Source organism: Acomys minous (genome assembly GCF_964271855.1).
Source record: "Acomys minous genome assembly, chromosome: 1".
Classification (NCBI taxonomy): Eukaryota; Metazoa; Chordata; class Mammalia; order Rodentia; family Muridae; genus Acomys; species Acomys minous.
The window spans coordinates 172,800,835-172,821,667 of record NC_140483.1 but is presented as its reverse complement, the minus strand read 5'-3'; the positions used below and the strand labels follow the sequence as shown (position 1 = coordinate 172,821,667).

At 43.6% G+C, this 20,833-nt stretch overlaps 1 protein-coding gene across 8 annotated transcripts in view; it reads left to right on the top strand.

The window, feature by feature from the left end:
• The window catches only part of FREM1 (FRAS1 related extracellular matrix 1), a 144,800-nt gene that overhangs the window by 98,499 nt on the left and 25,468 nt on the right, over window positions 1–20,833 (top strand). For 4 of the 8 annotated variants that reach the window (XM_084777577.1, XM_084777574.1, XM_084777578.1 and 1 more), the window contains exons 25-28: window positions 5,562–5,977; window positions 10,598–10,795; window positions 11,726–11,870; window positions 20,361–20,490. In XM_084777577.1, coding sequence (XP_084633703.1) covers window positions 5,562–5,977; window positions 10,598–10,795; window positions 11,726–11,870; window positions 20,361–20,490 — 889 coding nt within the window. Of the gene's footprint in view, window positions 1–5,508; window positions 5,978–10,593; window positions 10,796–11,725; window positions 11,871–20,360; window positions 20,491–20,833 lie in introns of those variants that run through there. The other 4 variants (XM_084777575.1, XM_084777579.1, XM_084777581.1 and 1 more) reach the window with 3 other exon arrangements.

Sequence of the window (20,833 nt, the reverse complement as noted above, 5' to 3'; positions counted from 1 at the left end):
CACCCCCAGACAAAACGTGAAGCCATTCCCCAAATTTCATTCGAATGCTGGTCATCCTAGTGGCATCTCTTCATGGGGGAGGGTGGGGGTTGGGAAAGTAACAAGGGAAATAGAATGACCTGTCGAAGAAGCTCATACCGCCATACAGCCAGCCTCCTCATGTCAGGATGCTCGCGGTTGACTTACAGAGTTTGTTTGTAGGGTTTTTGAGGGAGGCAGGGGCAGGTCTCTTTGCTCGCCTTTTGCAGGCAGGAGCCCTGTTGACCTTGTTTCATTGCCGGGGCTGGCTTTATCCTGATGGGAAGCCAAGCAGAACCGTCCGCTCTGTCGCTCACCCTGGTGAAGCTGCTTTGCCACTGTGTTTCTTCCATCATTACTCACAGAAGTGGAGTGATGTATTTGCTCCAGTCGCATTTAGAAATTGCATCTTTTTTCACCCCTGACTTATTAGCTTTAGGTCAACGCAGACAGCTGCTTCAGTGTCCCAGCTGGGAGCCGCTGGCCTCAGTAAATGTATTTCTTACTCGTCCATGGTCCCTGGCCTGCTCACCCTCGTCCCCATCTGTCAGATGGCACGTTGCCTATTTCCCAGGTGGTCAGATTCCCCAGCATCAGACAGGGAGATGTGTGAGAAGGACAGCATGGGTCAGAAGACAGTTTCAGTGCCCTCAAAGAGGTCATGTTTGGCCTTGACACTGATCTTTAAAGACTTGTTTTCAAAAGACATTTTTTTCAGAACTGAGACTCCAGTCAAATATTAAAAATGGCCACCTTGGAGTAGCCAGTTACTCACTGTGGCTGACTCTGAATTTTGTTGTTCCCTATTTGTCTCACCTCTTTTTTTCCCTTTCTTATTCTTACTTTTTAGCCTATATTCAACAGCCTTTTAATGGAGGCACACACTCTTTAACTCTGCAAGTAATGCCAATATTAAAAATGTATGTCATGAGGCTCAGGATATGGCTTACTTGGTAAAATGCTTGCCATGCAGGCATGATGGCACACATCTGTAACCTCAGAGCTGAGGGGACAGATAAAGTCAGATCCCTAGGGCCTACCATCTTGCCCAGTGTTGCCAAATTCATGAGCTCCAGGTTCAGTAAAAGACAATATTAAACAGCAACAACACAACAACAACAACAACAAGAGTGATTGAGGGAGATACCCGACGTCAACCTCTGGCCTACGTACACATGTACACACACATGCAAGTACAGACAATGGACATACACACATACATGAAATAAAGTTTAAGAAAATGATAAGACTGCATGCCTTTTGGCCTACATTGGTGCTACGTTATTGACGAGTAGTTTAACCTCCCCCAGAAAGCACATTTGATGCCAGCGTGTGGTAGGGAATAGAGGGCCATTTCATTTGAGAAAGAGGTTGGGCAGGATGGAAAGATATAAAGCTTATTTCAGAGGAGTGAATGGGGGAAGAGGCCTTGGGGGCACAGAAAGGATGCCTCACTCCTTTCTTGGGTCACTGTGGGTCATTGGAAAGAACTGGAAGAGGGAGCATGCGCTGAAGTAACAGGGAAGAAGATAATGAAATTGGTCTTCTCAAAGTCTTTGCCAGAGAGACAGCTCAGTGCTCTACCTCAGAATGCTTCTCCATGGACCTCGCAAGCTGTCAACAAAACATCCAAAGAACACACAGATAGTTCTATAAGTGTTCCTCAAAAGTTATTTGATAATACTTCATGGTCAGCTAAAGAAAATTTCCAGTTTGTATAGTACTTATTAATCAGAGGTTTATATTTACCAAAGAAAATATGATTACTAATTTTTTATGTATAAATCTCAGTGTCTTTTTGTTTTTCAAACTGTGCATTCTGATGTTCCAGAGAAAATTACACTCTTTACAAACTTAGATTGACAAATGTGAAGTTTTAAAAATTTTTATTTCATTTAGCTACTTTAACTTTGGTGACATAGATTGCTTATTCTATGTGTCACATCATATTTTCCTTGTAGGCAGTCTTTGTGACTAGCTAATTAAAAAAAGCAAAATCTTTAGCTTTCCCTGAATCTGAGAACTACAGTAACACCTAGCTTGGCAAGATATGTCCATGGGTACAACAGTGACACAAATGTTATGGTCATACAGTTGCTTTCTGGTTGGATTTAAGTTCCATTTCACAAGTACAATTAATAGAGCCCATCCTCATGGTTGGCAAGGTGATAGGCCCTGGAGGAAAACCTAAAATAATTATTCTGATAAATGGACATAATAAGTTTTCATCTTATTATTGATACCTGATATGAACTACCTTGAAAAGCACATTTTTATATGGGATCTTTCAGGAAGCTGAAAGCCATTGCATTTAAGAAATGGCAAACATATGGTTAATGCATCTTTCAGTCCTCATCAGAGGCCTCCCACCCCACATAAATGGTGATTAGTACAATCAATACAGACACACAACTGGTTGATGTGTGGGAAATAAAAAGACTGTGGAGTGCTCAATTCTAAATGGGACACTAGTATCACCCTAACTCTCAGGCCTCACCATCACAGAATGGGGCAGAAAGATGGTGAGAGCCAGCAATAGTGGAAAGCAGCAGCAAAACAGCATTTTCTAGGCATGACAGGGCCATTGCACAGATGGACTTACGAGAGCTGTGAGTACATGCATAAGACCAAGCCAGCTACAACACCAGCATGGATGAAGTCCCAGCCCTAGCTAAGGAGCTGTTAGGGATTAAAGGCCGCTGAAGGATAGACAGCCACCTTTCTCTAGGGATGGATGCTAAGGAGCTACCCATTCTTCAGATTTGATCAAAATACAGTGTATGCGTGGATGAAATTATCAAACAAACAAGCAAAACTTTTTAGCATAACCTTCAAAACAAAATCTGTACTCAAACAAACCTAGCTCCTTTGACTCCCTTTTTGTTAAGTATGGTTTTCCCTGAGTCCTTTGCCCCCAGAAGGCTGGCTTCATAGCCTGCTTTCAGGTCCCTTCATGGTCAGGAGTAAAAATCATCGGCCCTGAAATGGCCCTAAAGCATAAGAGCCAGGACACAGAGGATAAAGAGCTTTCCAGTCATGGAAATAAATGTCGTGCTTTCTCTAGCTAAGCAAGAGACTTTTATGCGACTTAATGTTATTCTCCAGCAACATACATTATTACGAATTTTACGTCAGTCTGAACATACTCCACATGTTGCTCCCCAGTGGAGTCTACATCCCGCATATGTATCCCAGCAACCACGAGTGAACAACTCTGAGTAACTCTTAGTTCATTCACTCCTTTGGTCTGTGGTAAATTTGTCAGTCTCACGTGATAGCAGTAAATGTCTAACTCTCAGAGTTCTAATACCGTGTCTTGTCAACATAAATAAGTTCATATCCTCCTCCCCCTTCAAACACCATGGTCAAAAGCAGATTCGTGGAAGAAACGGTTGGTTTGGCTTATGCTCTATGATTGAGGCAAGTCAGGGCAGAAACTTGAAGCAAAAACTGGGTATGGTTGCTACTTACTTTACTGTCTCACTCTGAGTCACTAAGAGTCATGCTTAGCTGGCTTTATCATTTGGCCTATGATCACCTGCTCAGGGAATGGTGCTGCCCACAGTTGGTTCAACTCTCCTACATCAATTTACAATCAAGCCAATTTCCCCACAAACATACACACAGGACAGCCTGATCTGGACAACCCCTCAATGAAGACTCCCTTCTCAGGTAATTGTAGACTCTGTCAAGTTGACAGTTAAAGCCAGCTGAGACAGTTCATAATACTCTTAAATTTCTTTAAAATGGAAACAACAGGTTGAAATATTACCAAAATGTGCAACCAACTGCAGTGAATAGAACAGTCCTGGGACTTGATGTAAAGAAAACATACACCCAAGATTGTAAGAGGATCAACTCATCCCAAATGTGTGTCATTTCAACTTTCTCTTCAACACTAGACATTCGTACTTAGGGGCTACAACTTTTTATGTGTGTGTGGGGGTTGTTAAGCTATTGATTAAAAACTCTGTAAGAGACAGTAAACTTCAAACCCCTACCCAGATCTAGCCAATGGACAGGACATTCTCCACAGTTGAGTGGAGAGCGGGATATGACTTTCACACGTACTCTGGTGCCTCATATTTGACCATGTCCCAGGGAGACCTGGTGGCACTCAGAGGAAGGACAGCAGGCTACCAAGAAGAGACTTGATACCCTGTGAGCATATAAAGGAGGAAGAAGTCCCCCTCAGTCACAGTCATAGGGGAGGGGAGTAAGAGGAAAATGGGAAAGAGGGCATTGAGATGTAATATGAATAAATTAATAAAAAAAAAAACTCTGTGAGAGCAGAGCGTAGAATTGAATAACTTGGGTTCTAGTGCTAACTCTACCTACCCATCTGAGCCCTCTACCAGGTTTCTAAATGTCTCTCTTTAGCAGGGAAACCCTAACCCTTGTCAATCGCCAACACCTACATACCTCAAATGAAGCAGGTGTGGAAAAGCACACGCAGACTCTAGGAAGTTAGGGTCTCACAGTGCTGTGGAGTTGGGCGGGATCTGGTATTCATCTGGTCATCTCATCATCTATGCTCCGTCATCTTACAAAAATATGATAAGAAGGGCCCGCCCACAGAGGGAGAGTAGGTTAGATAAGATCACATGGCTGAATAATGTGATCTGCTCTTGCAAACATTACTGCCAGACGTAGTCATGCACATCTGTAACCACAGCATCCCTCTGGTGAGATGGCGGATAGGCACGAGAACCCCTGGAAGCTTAGGGGTGCAGAGGTGGTGGTACAGCTAGCCTGGCATATATACATAGCTGCAAACAACAAACCTTGTTTCAAATAAAGTGAAAGGCAAGACATGACACTGATGTGAAAGATTGTCTGCTGGCTCTAAACGTGCTGTGGCATGTGTACACACACACACACACACACACACACACACACACACACACACACAGAGAGAGAGAGAGACAGAGACAGACAGAGACAAGAGACAGAGACAGAATTTCTTTCTTTCTTTCTTTTTATACAGAAGTAAAAAAAGATGTTTGGGAATGTAGCACAGTGGTAGGGCACTAGGCTAGCACATATAAAGCTCTGGGTTCAATACACAGTATGGGAAAAAGCACAAAAATACATGAATTAGAATAAATTATCCTATTTATTGTCTTCCTATATTTCTGTCCCAATGATTAGTCTTTAAAGTTGTCTTCCAAATTCCAAGAAAATACATTATTGTAATATTAAAAATATATGTGTACACACTAGCTACTCACACAATGGGTCCAGTTGGACAGGAAATTCCTGCTAGGGACAAAAGATTACACTGTGTTTACCTGCTTCATTATAGGAGGAACACGGATGGTGTTGGGAAAATACTCTTGGATGTAGCAGGACCAACTTGTATATTAGCTAGTAACTGGTTTAATAACAGGAGGACATTGCTCTGAAATGCCATCCTTGCGTTTTCCTTTGAGTCTCGCTCCATACGGCTTGTCCTTTAGTAAAGGTGTGTATGTTATCGTTTCATTCCAGTCGATGGTGACACAAGAGCCCATGCTGAAGGCTGCCTTGCCTCTCTTTGCCAGATTTACTGTCAGCAATGGACTGCAGACCCAGAACGGGGTGTTTGAGATCACACTGGAGACTGTGGACAGAGCCTTGCCTGTGGTGACCAGGAACAAAGGGCTGAGGCTGGCCGAAGGGGCCATTGGCCTACTCTCGGCGGACTCGCTTCAGCTGACTGACCCCGACACACCTCCAGAGAACCTAACCTTCCTTCTGGCCCAGCTCCCACGCCATGGGTACCTCTACCTGAGGGGGAAAATGCTTCAACATAATTTCACCCAGCAAGATGTGGACAGCAGGGGTGTGGCCTATCGGCACTCAGGAGGCAGCTCTCAGGAGGACTGCTTTACTTTCCTGGCCACGGACAGGAAGAACCAAGGCTTTGTTGTGAATGGGAAAGTTCGGAAAGAGCCTGTTCTCTTCACCATCCAGGCAAGTATGGCAGGCACATACTTTGTGCCAGAGATGAGGGGAGAGCCGGTTCAGGAAGAGATGTTTCCGCGCCCCTGCCATTAAGGTCCAGGCCGCAGCACGCGCCGGGCAATCTGTATGAGTGTGCAAAGGGCTCACCTTAAGAACTGGCGGAAGTGGAGGAAGGAACAAAAAAACCTGGGCCTTAGACACAGACACAGATTTTAATTTCCATTTTACCACTTACTTCTGTGAAACCTAAAATGATCTCTTCAGCCCCTCCTGTTTTAGTTAATATTGTTCTGTTGCTGTGTGAAGAGACACCATGGTCAGGGCAGTTTCTAGAAGAAGGCATTTGATTGGGGGCTTGCTTACAGTTTCAGGGGGTTAGCCCATGGCCATCACAGCCGGGAGCATGGCAGCTGGTAGGCATGGTGCTGGACCTTACATCCTGACCCACAGGCAGAGAGGGTGATACTGGGTCTGGCAGAGACTTTTGAAACCTGAAAGGCCACACCTCCAGCAAGGGCACACCTCCCAGCCCTTCGTAAACAACCCACCCGCTATGGACTAAGCATTCAGATGCGTGAACCTATTGGGACCGTTCTCAGTCAAACTCCTGCACTTCCTAGTCTTTAAAAGTATGCCTACAGAGTTGTGGTGGCAATTAAGATTAGGTATCCAAGGCACTCACACATGGCCTGAAGCATATTTAAGGCGCACACTAGACATTGGCAGTTATAACTAGGCCGTAAGGATTCTGCGTAGTCATGCCTGTCGGCTACTGGCATTGTAGGTGTGGAAACTTACAAAGCTGCATCAGTACCACCCGGGAACTGATGATGGTGGTAACAGTAGCAGCACCTTCAAACATTATCTTCCACTTTTAATTCCTAGGCAGTTTCTAGGCAGTTTCATGTGCCTGTATAAGGTGTCTTAATTATTTGCATTCCCCAGTCCCCTCTCTCGTCCCCGTCCCCTCCCCACTGAAACCATTTTCCCATAACTCCCTTCCTACTTTCAGGTGTCTCTGTGTGTGTGTGTGTGTGTGTGTGTGTGTGTGTGTGTGTGTGTGTGTGTATGGTCCACTGAGCTTGATAAGTGTTGCCTGCATGAGCAAGGATAGATTTACTCTCAGGAGCATGAGGAAATTACTAAAAGCCACACCACTGAGGAAAACAACAGTCTCTCCCCCCCAGCAACCGTTAGCTGCCAATAGGACTTCAGGAGGCAGGGGTGGGGCCTTGTTGCCCTTCCCCTACACCTGATGAACTCTGCCCAATCCTGTGCGGGTAACTGGCTGCCCTGTATTCATGGGTGCTGTGGCCCTGTCATGTGTAGATGTTTTTTCTGTAGTCATTTCCCTGTCCTCTGGCTCTTACATGCTTTACAGCTACACACTTTTAAAAATGGTTATCCAAAGATCAGAGCTACTTTGCATGAGTGTCCTGGGATTCTCATAAACATTTCATGCCGTGAGCTTTATTGTCTACATTTTATGTACGAAGAGCCTAAGTATCAGAAGTTAGGTCATTTTTTTTTTAAATCAGAGACATGAAGTCTGTTTGATTCTGAATTCTGTGTCCTTTCTATGGCTCCAGACTGCCACGTTTGTTGACTCTCAACAATTCTTGGAGGCCAGAGTGTTTTTCATCTCTCAGTCAAAACACGTCAAGTGTGTTCTGGCTCTGAGAGCTCCTGAAGCTACTCTTTTTGGATGGAATTCACCCTGTTCCACAGACTTCCACCAACAGCCACAAAGACGCAATTTCGTCTCTGCTTCAGGATTCTCTCTGACTAGTGAGATACTATTTTCTCCTTGCTTTTTAGCCTCTGCTAAGATTCCCCCAGAGAAATGTGTATATGTGTGTGTGTGTGTGTGTGTGTGTGTGCATGCTGTGTTCAGTAGCCACATATCTATGCAGACAGACAAGATCAATGGAATGTGAGAGACAGAATGTGTGTGTGTGTGTGTGTGTGTGAGAGAGAGAGAGAGAGAGAGAGACAGAGACAGAGAGGCACACAGGCAGAAGCTGATTTTAGGAATTACCTCACGCTATTATAGGGCCTGGAATGCCTAAGATGCATTGTGCAAGCCAGTAAACTAAAACTTGCAGCCAAGGTGATGCTGGTAATGGACTGGATAAGACTCACCCAGTCTACATCACCCAGTCTGTGGAACTAAGCATTGGCTGACATACTCTTCCCCAGATGGTCCAGGCCTGTGGGCTAGAGCACAGAGTTAACCTGCAGGGCCTCTGGGGTGTGACTGAATGTCTATGAAGTCACTGTGAAGGCTGAGAAAATGTACTGAGCAGCAGGTACCCGAGGAGATGGGCTGATGTCACTGCCGTGCCCACTGAGAAATGGTTTTCTGGATTTGTTTCCTACAAAGATTCTAAGAGTTACAAATGCTGCATGCAGACACAGCTGCTTCCTGTACTCCAGAGGTGCAAATGGAGGTAGAGAGGAGAGAATGTGCTAGAACTAAAACAGATCTCTCTCCCACTGTGCGTCTCTAAGAACGATGTTGTTCTAACGCTCTGTTCCCACTCTGTAGTTGTGGAAGCTGTCTGCTGGGTGTGGTAAAGCCTGGTTTCCATCACAAATGCAAGATGTCCATTGCAAAAAACAAACAAACATTGTGCTAAACTAAGGGTTTTTGTTTGTTTGTTTGTTTTTTGTCCTCAAATTTCCTTGACCCTTAGTCCCTCAGAGCAGAGGGGTCAAGCAATGTTTTTTTTTTAATTTTTTATTAATTTATTCTTGTTACATCTCAATGGTTATCCCATCCCTTGTATCCTCCCATTCTTCCCTCCCTCCCATTTTCCCCTTATTCCCCTCCCCCAATGTTTTGTGAAGCAACTTGCCCTGCTAACAATGTAAAAGAGAAGATGCTGCTAGTGTCCTGCTTCCAAGAGCTGTTTTTGTTTGTTTGTTTGTTTGTTTAAGACAATACAGTACTTATTGACTGCCACCAGTGAGTGACACGCTGACCCAAGTAAGTGACTCAAGCATGAATCAACAGGTTCTGTGTGATTATGTGAGGAACCATGAGGCCAAAGCTGCTGAATGGAATAACTGAAGACAAACAAACAAACAAACAAACAAACAAACACTGTGTGCTTGGCTGATACCAGCAGGCACACAGGACTTTCATTCTGTGGGAAATCACATGTGCCCAAGACTGTCACAATCTGGAGTCCTTCTGTGAAGGGGACAGCAAGTCTTATATGGGGACAGAAGGGCCTGCCATTACTCTCTGTGGGAGGATTTTCACTAAATCCAGCTCCACTTATCATAAGATAGACAAAGCCTTCCTTAAAAATAAAATGTCTTCCCTTTGTAATGTTTTAAAATCTTCCGGTATACCAAGTCAACCACCTGCTTTCAAGGAAACAAAATGTTCGATATATCTGAGCTCGTCCATGTGGGAAGAGGCACAACAGGGGACCCAAGTGACTAGAGTATGCAGTAATACATTTTTAAAAACACAAAAAATCTTTATTACTTTTGTAACACTTGGGTAACATCAAAACTAAAGACACAACCCTACATTCAGCCGTCTTGTGTTCTGGAGGACCCTGATATGGCTTAGTGTATTTTCATTTTTCCTCTTCCATGCCACCATGGCTGTAGGAGCCTCTCTTCCTGCACATCACCTGGAAATGCTCAGCCCACATTCTGCCAGGCCTTGCCGTGCTGAAAGTCGCAGCATAGAATTTTCACATCCAAACTCATTATAATATTTTATAATCATCTAGAACAAATCCAGAGAACATAAGCACCATTTTTGCATGCATATGTGTGCAATGTGTGTGCATTCGTGTTTACAAATGTGGAAGCACATGTGTGTGCTCATGTGTGCATGTATGTGCATCTGGTGGCTAGGGGCTGACTCTGCGTGTCTTTCTTGATCATTCTCTATGTCAGAAAGGCAGCATCTCTCTTGTTGAACATGGCGCTTGCTCATTCCCCTACTCTGCCTGGCCAGCTGGCCACAAGGAATTCCATCTCTGCCACAGCCTTACCTGCCCACCCACTATCCTTGAATATCCATCTTTTGAGTCACGTGCTCTTCAGCCTGCAGTTCAGGTGCACAACACAGAGTCTAAAGATAATCACTCTCATGATTCTTGTAAACTATTTCAAATTTTTCTATTCCGCACTTTTGCCATTTGGACACAGGCATGTGAGAAAGATCCTGGGCGTTTGTGAATACCTAAGATTCTGTTTGTGTAGTTCATTAAACACAACAAATCTTTCCAAGTTGCTGACAGTAAGTTCGCCATGCGATTCTTGGGTCAGTTTTAGCACATTCCACACAATGCTGCTATGGTTCAGGCATGGTGCTGGGTGTAAGAATGGGTATTGGGGAGGGAAGATACAGTATTTCCTGTCATAAAGCTAATATTGTAAGAGAGTCAGACAAGATGTAACTCATAAAGCCGAGTGATGTAAGCTTCTGCCCTCGCCTCTGTATTTGTTGGGTTCGGGTGAGCAGGACAGGCTTTAGCAGAAGTGAACAGATAGGACTCCAGGTAATCTGCCAAGGAGGAGCTCGCCATCATGGAACCGTGAGAGCCCTGTGTGGCACCACTGGGAGAGACGTCCTTGAGTAATGTCACATTGATGGTTCAGGTAGACCAGCTGGACAAAGCACCACCCCGCATCACACGCCTGCACTCCCCTTCTCAAGTGGCGCTCTTGAAAAACGGCTGCTATGGGATTTACATCACTGCCCACGTGCTGAAGGCATCAGATCCTGACACCGAGGACGGCCAGATCATCTTTAAGATTTTACGAGGCCCCTTGCACGGACGTCTAGAGAACATGACAACAGGTACCTTCCATCTTAGTACTTGTAATTGTCAACTACTAGTTACTGCAGGGCTGGAGACTGACTCAATTAGGCCCACTTGGTGGGTGCTCCCCAGGGCTTGCTGATAGACTCAGTTTATAAATCAATATTGTTGCTAATGGGGGTGGGATGAATGAAGCTGCATCTTTTAAAGTCATCTCCATAAGAAGAAACAAATCTTGTCACACAGCAGCTTAACCCTTCACCATTTCGTTGTTATTTTTTAATTTTTGTTGTTATTTTATTTTTCAAGTTGTGTTATATTCTGAACACAGTGCCAGGGTCAGATTGACAGTATAGACCAATTTCCTTCTTCTTCTATGCATCCTAAATGATATCAGCTCCTTTAAAAAAATATGGTTTCTTTTCTAATGGTTTTGTTAGATTATATATTATTTCTGCTTTAGGAAGGTGGTGATCGCAATACCTCATTAAGCAGGATGGTGAGGTGATGGATTTTGTTAATTCCCTATTTTCTTTCTCATTAGTTTAGTGCTGTAAGGCAAATATCTCTGAAATAAAGCAAATTTAAAGATGAAATTGAGTCCATTGCATTTGGATTTGAACATAGCTGCAATAATGTTAATTTCCTTAAAAACAAAACAAAACAAAACAACAGACCTCATGTAGCCCAGGCTGGCCCTGAACTTGACATGTACCTGATGATGGCTTTTGGCTTCTGGTCTTGCTCCCTCCACATCCCAAGAGTTAGGCGTACAGATGTGTGACGCCAGGCAGGATTTTACATGTACCCCGTGCATGCTAGGCAAGCACTCTGCCACCTGAATCGCATCCCCAACCTGGCACGGTTCCTTACATGTGTTTCAAACCAAACAACTGTGAGGTTTTTAGCAGCTTTTAAGTGACGTTTGATTCGATTACCTGTGAGGTTCACTTACTTCTTGCTTGCAGGCGAATTTATCCGAGAGCGATTTAGCCAGAAGGACTTAACTACTAAGACCATTCTTTACATCATAAACCCGTCTTTGCAAGTGAATTCAGATATCCTGGAATTTCAGGTCACGGACCCCACAGGGAACGCTGCCACTCCTCAAAGGTAACTTTCGATTATTCATTGGTTCTGCATGTCATGTTTAGAATGTATCTGCTTCAGAAAGTGAAATAATCCCTTCCAAACCAAAACGGGGTAAATTGACAAAGCTTTTCATAAGCTCATACAGTTTATCATGGAGAAGGGATTTCTGTTGTATTATTTCCAGATGATGGGAAAGCGGGTCATTTCTAAATTATAAAGACACTAACAGGTTAAGTGAACAGCATCCTTTATGGCATGCCTCTAAGTGTATCCATCCCCTTCCACACATCGGGGCGGTGCTTTCTGAGCTCAAAGTGCCTGTGTACATCCTACAGCCAGAGGTCACTCTAGGACTGTGTTTGTCACGCCCGGGGCTTTGAGCCTTGGGGTGGGTTGGGGTGGGATAAAATAGGAGGGAGCAGCCAAGTATACTCTCTCTTACAAAAAAGGAAGGAAAGAAAATGCACTAGTTCAAGTTAGCAAGCCTTTTAGGCAAGATGAAGACAGTATAAATTCGAGGGGATATTAAGTGGTGTTTAGAAATACAAATCTATATGACGCAGGACAGTCCATAGCAAGAGCAAATCTGCAGTGTTGACAAGAGTAACAGATCAGGTAATTCCAGTGACTCTGCCTCCTTTCCAGATGCTTCCTGGATATAGACCTTGAATAATTTACTGGCCGACAGATGGTCATAATGAAGGTCCACGCATCCATTTCTAGTGCTGCATTAGTTTTCTTTATTTACTGCCTTTTCCAGATGCCTCGGAGAAAAGTTAATTTTTTCTTAATTTTTTTATCCACCACATCAGAGACATCTAAAATAATATAAGTGAGCACGGCCCTACTGTGCTTCCTCTATGATGTGGACAGGAAGAGAAACGTGAGAATAGTCTCAGTTTTTTCCATCCTGTAGTGTAATTTCACTATTCGCCAGCAGAGGGTGGTAGAGTCATTGTTAGCAAATACTGGCACCCTGTCTCAAAAACTTCTGACCCTGCCTCCACTGCCTGCTCAAGAGCAGTCCTTCCCCTAGGTCTATTAAGTAACTACACAGACTTTGGTCCCATGGCTACCATATGCCAGGCTCCCAGACTGGGAGTTAGGGAACAGTTATGATAAAAGGAAGACCAGGTACCTGTACTTAAAATACTGAGATTATAAGCCAAAAAAACCGAATACTCCCCACCCATGAAACTGGCTTTGCCTGAGATAATCTATTCCTGGGGAGATGGGGGTCACAGTCTAAAGAACGGATAACAATGACTTGCATTTTCAAACAACTACCTTTATTTTCAAGAAAAAGTTTTAAACGTACTTTCTAAGATATTAACCAATTGACTTCACTCAGCCTTATAGTCTTAAAAAAAAAAAAAAAACTGCTCTACTGAAATGCGTAGACTTGCCCCTGAGCTAGACTGCCACATGTGGCATGGTGTGGCTGACAGAGAGTCCCCAGCAATGACACTATGTTTCCTTGCACACATACCCTTTCCTTGCCTTATTGTTAGCAGAAAGGAATGAAGGAATGGCTGTGTAGAAATGCTTTATGTTTTGAGGTTACCGTAAATGTTACGTCCACAGGCCACAGCAGCATCTGCATCATGTGGGTACCACAGCTGCCACTTTGCCGTGGCTATCTTGGATAGGTGTGCTTGCTTGGGCAGGGGTCGCTTTTCACAGGCTTGTGCTGGGGATGACCGCATAGCCTCAAAATGGCTAGAGCCTGTGAGGGAAACTGCCAGCAGACAGCTAATACAAAAATAACTCAGATTCGGTCCCAACATCCTTTATGTGCTCTTCTTTTAAGAGGGTGAGGAAGTAGAAATTGCTCAGCATTTGAGTGGGGTGGTTATACCCAAATAAGTAGATGGTTTGGGGGTGTTTTGTTTGTTTTTGTTTTCTGAAACTAAACACACATCTTTTCTGGTAACAAACAAAGGGAGGTATTTGTTCAGGCCTGATCACCTGAGTTCAATCTCAGCTCCAATTCCTAAGAGTTGTCTTCTGTCCTTTACACACACACACACACACACACACACACACACACACACACACACACACACAGTTGGGGGGTGGAAGGAGGGAGGGAGGGAGGGAGGGAGGGAGGGAGAGAGAGAGAGAGAGAGAGAGAGAGAGAGAGAGAGAGAGAGAATTTTTAAAAAAAAGAAATAAAAATCTAAATAGTGGCTTGTCTTAACAAAGCCACCGAAGAGCCTGCTAACACACATACTATGAATCATAGGCATTTGAGCTTTAGCTCTATTTGATGTTATTTATTTAATCACTGAAACCATGTATGGTTGGGTACCATCATAATTTACAACTTGCAGACAAGGAAACAGAAGCACAGAGCGGGAAGAGACTTCCACATCCGTGCTGCTGGTTAGTGCTGGGGGGCGCGGGTAGCGGGGATTCAGCCTTCATTAGCCCATGTGGCCTACCACCCTGCTCTGTCCCCCTGGCCTTCCTTAATGCTGGCTAAGCCCTTCTTTCCCCATAGGTATTGGCCATCCAAGTTGCTGGGAGAGGAATATTTATCTGCCAAGAACTTTAAAGTGTACTGGGGGTTTTAATGTCAACAACTGTCAACATTAGTGTGACCTCCATATCCAATGCCCTGGGGATTATAGCATGGATAATTACCCTTTGGACATGGAGTGGAATAGGCCTGCACTTTGGTTCTACCATTTACTGGTTGTTCACAGCAGCTTTCTGACCTGGATGGTGGGGAAGTACAACAATTTAGATAAAGAAGTGAGTGGCGCACGCCTTTAATCCCAGCACTCAGGAGACAGAGGCAGGTGAATTGCTATGAGTTCGAGGCCAGCCTGGTCTACAAAGTGAGTCCAGAACAACCAAGGCTACACAGAGAGACTCTGTCTTGGAAAAAACACAAGAAAAAACAAAACAAAACAAAAAATGAGGATCGGCATATGGAAGAACCTTGTATTTATTTAAGTTTTTAGCAAGTGCATCTTGGGATCCTTACTGCTAGTGTTAATTCCCCTGAGTATTTATGTTAATTCAATTGACTGATGAAGTATCCTGAAATGTTTGGTAAAGTCTACCTCTAAACGGATATTGACTTTCAGGCAATTCACAAAGCAAATAGTCTACATGGTTTTTCGTAGTAAGCTAAACGCTGTTTTGCTACTGTACTTTCTGTGCATTATTAGTTCTGAGGGAGCAATAGATGGCCTGTTTCATCAAACATAGGAGAGTTTGGTCCGGGTGAGGTGAATCAGGTTACCAGCAGCTGGCTAGTTGGTGAGGGCATTTAATTGTATCTCATCAGAATTCATCAAGCTGATCGTGTCGTTGGGAATCTGTGAGAGAGGGCTCATGGTGCAGCTTACCTCACTGGACCAGCTCCAGAGCCATCTCTCCTCTCTTCCCCGCCCCCCCCCCTTCCCATCCAGGTTAGTGCAGGCAACCGTTTGTCATGGACCGCACTTGGAAATGCTGCCATAAATAGAAGCTATTGTCTAGCACTGAAATCCATGGATGTTTGCCTCAAAATTTAGATTTGGCTAAGTGCCTGAGTTCTAGGCAGTGCATTAGGTGCTTAAAATGAAATCCTCCAAAGATAATAAGGAACTTAGATGCAAAGCATCGAAGTAATTATCTCTGAGGCAGTGGATGAGTGGTACCTTGACCTCCAGGTCTCAGAGCGCATATCTTTCACTGGCTCTGGCCAGGGCATGACTCATTCACAGGCTTGCTCTGGCTCAAGCTGACTCTCCAAATGATCTACAGAACCTAAGCAAGGTTCACAGGGCCCGCAGCACTCCCTGAAAGCATCTCTGTAGACCAGAGAATGAAGCCAACATACACCAATGTAATTTTCTTAGAACATGTTCCATGTGGACCTCTTTATTATACCATTTAAAAAAAAAGAAAGGAAGAAAGGAGTGGAGGGAGGGAAGAAGGAAAGAAGGAAGGAAGGAAGGAAGGAAGGAAGGAAGGAAGGAAGGAAGGAAAAGAATTAACTTCAAAATAAAAATTGGTCCCCATGGATCTTCTTACTCAGTGGCTTCTTGGATCACTGATTTTCTGTCCCCGCTGGGAACTGCACCCAGCTGTTCTATTACTCAGTCTTGGCCTCAAAAGAGAAAAGTCAAAAGAAATGTAAAAGGAAAGGAATTTCTATCAGGCAAAGTCTAAAAACACTCACACTGCTTTTATGAAACACCTTGTGGGGGAGAGGTTGAAGCCATTTGCTCACTAATGCCTGCACATCGTCTGCAGCCCTGAGTTAACATGTTTATCCCCAGTCTCGAGCTAAGGAAAGCACAGAGGAAGGGAAAAGAAATGGCACTTATTAAGCACCCACTGTGTACAGGTGCTTTGTACACATTAACTCATTTTAATTTTAATGATTGGAAAGGAACGTAATTCTGCTCGTTCTAAGTTAATGAACACCGAAGTCCAGAGAGACGGGCACTGACCGCATTCCCACACTAATGAACGGTTGCAAGGTGTGTTCCACTCCAAAGTGCTCGTTTTCCCCACTCGCTCTGCGGCCTCTTGCCTAACCCCTTCTCACTGTCAGGAGAAAATGAAAACCAGGAAGCACAGGTGTTCAAAGTATGAGGTTATCAGGCTTCATAGCTTCATCTCTGAGTCGATAAAGCTTAGATAGGATGCTCAGAAAAATCTGTTTTAGCGTTTCCATTTTCTGAACTCAGATGCTCCTTGAGGATAAGTGACGATCTGGTTACAGGAATAATGACATAATCACAGCTTTAGCTTCCACGAGGCCTTTTACTGAGAGCTGGCCACACCTAACGAGCACTCGGGGATGTTCGTTGAACTCCTTTGAAGTATGACTTGTGTCTAGTATGCTTGAGTAGTGAGGAAACTGAGGCAAGAGGAGGTTAAAGTGCTCTTATTAACCTAGATTAGTGGCCCAGATCCCAAACTGATGCTCTAACCCGAGCGTTTCTCTCAGTTTGGTGTTCCTTCATATCCATGCAACAAATAGCTACAAAATAAAATACCAAAAGCACGGATTTAAAAAAAACAAAAAAAGATTACAGAACACGCTCTTTCAGTGCTGGCACTATCAGCATGGAGGGAAACACGTTCTTTGTACACATCTGGGCTCCGCCCACCAAATGCCTGCACCACCCTTCGGCTGCTTGTGGCAGTCAGACTGTCTCCAATACACCCAGTGTTAAGGAAGCGAAACACAGGTACCCAGTTAGGAAACCACCTTTGCCTGTGCTGAGGGCCATCTTCCTCTCTAATGAGGTCAGAAAAATGGTCAAGTAATGCAGAGTGAGGTGAGGTCATAAAGAGCATGTGAGAATGTTCTGGACTAGAATTGTTTTCAAGGTGTATGAAAGATGCTAATGATGCTGACAAAGGACATCTCTGGAAACAGTACAATAAGCAAGCAGTTGCTGAGTGCTCTGTGACACTTTGTGTCTCCTGCACGCTGCACATGAGGTGTCATACATAGGGACACAAAGGCCACCCCTATCAGACGCACTTAGTATCAAAAGAATTAGGTAGTGTGCTATGCACGAAAGCACAAGTTGGGGTAAGGACAGTTGGAAGAAATCGGACTTGGCAAAGAACCTGCGATGTGAAATGAGGTGTCCGAACACCTTTTCTTGTGGCTGACTCCTTTGAATTACAGAGTGGCAGAGGGATCACAAGCCTCGAGGCATGTAATCCAGCTTCGGTGTCCTCTGTTTCCAAAAGCAGTTGTTGGAGACCAACCTTCAGCTTTCCCTTAGAATCAGCTCCTCTGCTGTGTGGAGTGTCGTCAGACTGGGAGCTCTTGGCTGAAGGTGTCATTCCTCCCAAGGGTCATCTGCAAAGTCTGGACATAACTTTGGTGGCTTGTGAGCAGGGTGAAGTACAAAGCTATATCCACTGTAGAGGGATTGGAGGTGCTGCTACAGTTTTCAGAGTCCAGGCTGCTACCTCATAGCAAAGAGTCCTTGACTCTAAGAGCCAGTGTGAGGCGGAGAAGCTCTGGCCTCTGGTGGGACTCCTGCCCACCAACTTGAGAAGGTCACCAGATGCGTTTCCGTCACAGTTCATTGTTAGCCATCACTTCTGCCCATAGGATGCACTTGTTCAATGGTAAGAGGCAGGTCCCTTAGATGTGAAGATACCAAGCCAGCCTTGTCTACGCAATGCCTAACTACACAGAATTTCCAGACTGTTCCTTGTAGGCGCCTCCAACTGAATGTCTAATACCAAACCTACAGTCATGTGACTTCTCACAGGGAGAATTCCAAAGTGGTTGGTTACATTGTTTCTCCTTTCTTTCTAGGTATTTTCACAGTTTAATCATAGAAGGAGCTTTGCAAATAAATTACCACCAAAAAAATTATATTGTACACATCCTGTGGATATAGGAGGCTTTCTTTTAAAAAATTTTTTTTTTCTGTAAAATCTATAGCCTGGATTAAGTTTCATGGTGTTTCAATAGATTGCTATTATTTTTAAATGAATAGTTTAAAGGAAAACAAAAGTAGGACATTGTTTGGTGACAGTTTTAACCTACAGGCATCGTGCTAATTCAGATGTTGCATCCACAAAATACACGTGCATACTTCCAAACACTGAGGCCCTTTGTACTTTGGAGAGAACAGCCTTCTAAATTGTTCCTGTCTGTATCCAGATCAGCAACCAAATTGCATTGAGTATTAGGTCTTAAGGTTATGTGGGTCTGTACAGTGACATTGGTCCCTGCTTATAATGCTTATAATATCAGCTATGGGTGGAACTCAGCTTCAGAACTCACCTGACTCTTAGGAGACTTAACTTAAATCCATCTGCACATATCAGTTTCCTATTTATTTTGCTGTCTTCTCTCTGAATCATTTTTTGTTGTTGTTGTTTTATTATTTTTTTCAAGACAAGGTTTCTTTGTGTAGCCTTGACTGTATTGGACTCACTTTGTGAGCCAGGCTGGCCCCGAACTCACAGAGATCCGCCTGCCTCTGCCTCTGAGAGTGCTGGGATTACAGATGTGCGCCATCATGCCTGGCTCTCGGAATTACTTTTTTTTTTCTTGTTTACCTGGATCCTTTAGGATTTCTTTGCAACTTGTCATTTCTATTGCCACTTGAATTGACCTTACTGACTATTATTCTATTATGCTTTAAACATAGTTTTATTTCTTGATCTATTTCATGCTAGACTTAAATTCTGTTGCATCAAACATCAGTGACTGAACCAATATTTTTTTAAATACAATGGCATATATAGAATGCACCACCTAAATTAGCACGATGCCTGTAGGTTAAAACTGTCACCAATGCCCTATATAATATTTTTAAATGTAATAATGTCATCTTTATGATATCCAGCATGCAGTAACAACGATCCATAACTCCTGAATAAACACATATGTGTACCGCATGCATATCTTATCATGAGTCCCTGTTGTAAGTCTATGCTGTAGTGTCAGACCACGTCCACACCATCATCCTTAGATAAGCCAGTACCACTGGACTTACTTTCCTGGTGAACTTTTTATGATGTAATAGAGACATGTGACCCCTGAAAGGATGATAAGTTAGTTGTTGAATCTTTCTGGTCTTATTGTTGTTGTTTTTTTAAAGTTCTTTAGGTGATTGCCATTAAATATGGCAATTTCTTTCAAGTGTCAGACTTACCCATGACATGTCAGAACTATTTATGAATAATATTCAGCCATATACTGTTGTCCTTCTGTGTCCTAGGGGTTTTGAAGATATAACCAACCATAATTCAAAAGTATTTATTAAAGAATTATGTCATAGTGACCAGGCACAGACATTCTTTCTTGTTATCAATCTCTAACCAATATATCAAATCAGCTCTTTACACAGCATTTACACTGTTATTTGGTACTGTAAGTCATTTAAAGATGAAGCAAAGCATACAGGAGGATGCATGCCAGCCATGTGTGAGCTGTACGTCTGCACATGTCAGCATCATCAGCAGGTCCTGGACCCACTCTTCTGTGGACACTGAGAGATGGCCAGACATGCACTCAAGCCATCCACTGTTGTATCTCTTGCACTGCACAGAAAGAGGAGCGGGTGTTAGGTACAAATCACGTAGACACTTCAATTCCTAAGCACATCCTGGGAATAACTTCTCACTAATGTGAACCCAAATTTGGAGGTCTCCCTAAAATGAGTGGACTCTTGTACGTCATGCCTACGGTTTCCTTTTCCTTCACACACTCAGCTATGAACCTAACACTAACAGCTGTCAGGCTTTTGAAATTCTTTTAATCTTACTTATTTCATATGCAGGTTGGAATTTCTAACACTTTCTCTGTTCCCTCATGAGGTCGTTATGGTGATCAAATAAGAAAGGGCAAAAGTTCACCATGAACAGATATTCCAAATAAGTGGGAGGGACTTCTGTCATTGGCATGTGTTAGCCAACCTCCTTTGCTGCCTTGATGGGACGCAGTGCTCACCTAGCAGACCATACTGAAGGGCATTTGTACGGGTACCTTATGTCGCCTTTCTCCTTTTTATCCATGCACAGCTTGGAGCTGAAGTGGTCTTATATTGAATGGTCCCAGACTGAGTATGAAGTCTGTGAAAATGTGGGCTTGTTGCCCTTGGAAGTTACCAGAAGGGGATACTCCATGGACTCAGCCTTTGTGGGCGTTGAGGTAACAACTCTGAAATGCAAATTGTCAAGATAGAACATAATGCTGTCGGTGGGCGCCTTTGATGGTTTTCTTAAAAATATTCAGAATGGCCAAGGAAACTGCAAACTGCAGAGGGCAGTGGTCACTCTATGCCTGAGAGTCCAAGTACACAACATCTTTATCCCCTAGACTTTCAGTGAATTCCCAGATAGTTTTTTTTTAAATCCACCGTTGGTTTTGAAATCTGGCTACTTCTACACAACCGTTAGCTTTCAAGTTTGAATTAACAGAAAGACGTATATAACTTTGTGAATCTGTATTAAACTCCACCTTAAAAGGCGTATACAACTCCTATGAGATGCCT